General features: G+C 45.1%; 1 protein-coding gene across 1 annotated transcript; it reads left to right on the forward strand.

The window, feature by feature from the left end:
• Positions 1–636: 636 nt before the first annotated feature.
• Positions 637–2,589, forward strand: LOC121756873 (DELLA protein GAI1-like). The gene has a single exon (XM_042152291.1). The coding sequence runs from the start codon at positions 802–804 to the stop codon at positions 2,341–2,343; it is 1,542 nt and encodes a 513-aa protein (XP_042008225.1). The 5' UTR covers positions 637–801; the 3' UTR covers positions 2,344–2,589.
• The last annotated feature ends 572 nt before the right edge of the window (positions 2,590–3,161 follow it).

Raw genomic sequence — 3,161 nt, forward strand, 5'->3', positions numbered from 1 at the left:
GGCAACAAAACAACAAAAATCGACCAAAAATCCATCAATTTCATCATAAACCCTAATTTTGCTAAATTACGGAAAACCTGCACAAATTAAGCAATAAATGATGTATTTAGCCAAATTTAAGAACAATTACCGGAATATGGTTGCAAAATGGTGGAAATTCACCGAAAATTGCTGGGAATCGTCGGAATTTGCTGGGAATCGTCGCTTGGGTCGCGGCTTTCTGTCTGTGCTACGAAGTGTTCTGCCTTCTCTGCCTGTTTTAAAACCCAACGGAAGACGCATAAAAGTTATACGTCACTAGCCAGCGACGCATAAGCATTATGCGTCGCTGGGGAAAGACGCATAATGCTTATGCGTCACTAATAAAAGACGCATGATGCTTATGCGCCACTAAATAACGACGCATGATGGTTATGGGTTTCTCAATTAACGACACATAACGATTGTACGTCACTCTATGAGTCGGAATAAACCTAAAGTTTTTCATTAAAATAGAATTCCATTTACGTACTTTAAAAAAAAGAATTTTTCCGCGAAAACAATGTTGTGAATTTTACTCTACTAGAAGTAATTATGATGGCAGGAGCTGTAACAAATTATTACTCCACTACCAATGTATGTAATGTATATAGTCAGTCTCGAAGCTCGCGCCCCTCACCCTTTTCTCTCTCTACAATCTCTCTCTCTCTGGCCCAGCAAGCAAAAACTCAGATACACACAACATATGTGAGCAGTAACCCTAGCCCAATCTTCCAATCCCCAATGTCCTGATTCTTCCTTCTACACCTCAATCTAATCAACATGAAGCGAGACCACATGAATCCAGAGAATTTCTCCAGCTCCTCCTCCACCACCCCCAACAGCATGGACGCCGGCGTCGACGAGCTCTTCGCCGTCCTCGGCTACAACGTCAAGTCCTCCGACATGGCCGAGGTAGCTCACCAGCTCGAACGCCTCGAGGAAGTCATGGCTACCGTCCACCACGACGCCGCCCTCTCCGACGACACCGTCCATTACAACCCCTCCGATCTCGCCTCCTGGCTTGGATCCATGATCTCCGAATTCGATTCATCCTCCAATCCCTTTCTCCACTCCGATTTCGGCTCCGATCTCATCTCCATCCCCGGTAAAGCCCTCTACCCCAAATCCAACCCACCGCAACCCAAAAAACTCAAATCTACTCCTCCCATGCCTGCGACGCCGCTCCTACTAATCGACTCGCAGGAAAACGGCGTCCGCCTCGTTCACACGCTGATGGCCTGCGCCGAAGCCGTACAGCAGGAGGACTTCAAATTGGCCGAAGCTTTAGTCAAAAACATCGGATTTCTCGCGGTTTCGCAGCCCGGCGCTATGAGAAAAGTCGCCACCTATTTCGCCGAAGCCCTAGCGCGCCGAATCTACAAATTGTACCCTCCCAATCACCAGGACTCCGCCTTCAACGATCTGCTGCAAATGCACTTCTACGAGACCTGCCCCTATCTCAAATTCGCCCACTTCACCGCCAATCAAGCCATCCTTGAGGCCTTCGCCGGCAAAACCAGAGTCCACGTCATCGATTTCAGCATGAAACAGGGGATGCAATGGCCCGCTCTGCTGCAGGCGCTCGCCCTGCGACCCGGCGGCCCGCCGAGCTTCCGATTAACCGGAATCGGCCCTCCCTCGCACGAGGAAACCGATCATCTGCAGGAAGTCGGATGGAGATTAGCTCAATTAGCGGAATCGATCAATGTCGAGTTCGAATACAGAGGCTTCGTAGCGAGCTCGTTGGCCGATCTGGACGCCGCGATGTTCGAGATCCGCGAGGGGGAAACGGTGGCTGTGAATTCGATCTTCGAGCTCCATCAGCTGCTGGCGCGGCCGGGGGCAATCGAGAAGGTGCTTCAAGTAGTCAGCAAATTGAAACCGGAGATCTTGACAGTGGTGGAGCAGGAGGCTAATCACAACGGGAGTGTGTTCCTCGACCGGTTCACCGAGTCCCTGCATTACTACTCCACGCTATTCGACTCGCTGGAGAGCTGCGGGGGAGGAGAAGAGGGGGTTAGTGTTCAGGATAAGGTGATGAGCGAGGTGTACCTAGGGAGGCAGGTATGCAATGTGGTGGCATGCGAAGGGGTGGAACGGGTGGAGAGGCACGAGACGTTGGCGCAGTGGAAAATCCGGTTCGGTTCATGTGGGCTCGAGGGGGTTAATTTGGGGTCGAACACGTACAAGCAGGCGAGCATGCTGCTGGCGCTGTTTGCAGGTGGGGATGGTTACAGAGTGGATGAAAATAATGGATGTTTGATGTTGGGATGGCACACCAGGCCATTGATTGCTACCTCTGCTTGGAAACTCACTACTTAATTACACCATCACTTTGCTACAATGCCCAGTGTTTGTGTGTGTGACATTCTCATTTACTACATTCCTAGTTGAAAAATGATCTTAGTTACTTTTTAAATTACTCTCTTTTTACATTAGGTGTAAAAGTGAATTTTCTTGTGTAATTGGATGGAAATATTGCACAATAAGACTCTCCTCTTTTGGGAATGGGGAAGTCAAGTGGGATGCAATGCGATTTGCTGTTTTATTTAAAAACTTCACTACTTACATTTGCTGTTTTATTTAAAAATAAAATAGTACTCCGTATATATAAGCATCAATGTATTCAAGTTTACTTCTTTTCATTTCCGCGTTATCCAAATTATTCTATCGAATCTTTATCAAATATACTTCAACAAGAATGATGACAAAAATAATTGGTTGCATTAGCTTTTTCAATAAGATTCTTAATTAACACGATAGTTGAACTAGTCAAATCGAGTATATTTTAAATGAAGTTGGATTATAATACGTTGTTAATATTATTGTTTTCTGATCCAGAATGATTAGGAGTATTTGGTAATTGATTTATTTCAATAACTTGTGTTTCAATTATTGCTTATTATTGACTTGTAAAGTTAGTCTACATATAGTATAAGATTTATTTGTACTCAATATAGAATGGAATTTCTCTTGTTAGCTTTCTATTTAGGTATGTAGTAAATCTTAATTAATGGATTAGATGCTTTTCTGTATTACACTTTGCACGAGTTAATTGGTATCAAAGCCTTTGCTACGATACTCCTCTATTCAAACCACAACTTTATTTGAATCAATCCATGCGTCGTTTTCACTATTAC

This window comes from Salvia splendens, chromosome 12, assembly GCF_004379255.2.
Source record: "Salvia splendens isolate huo1 chromosome 12, SspV2, whole genome shotgun sequence".
NCBI classification, from domain to species: Eukaryota; Viridiplantae; Streptophyta; class Magnoliopsida; order Lamiales; family Lamiaceae; genus Salvia; species Salvia splendens.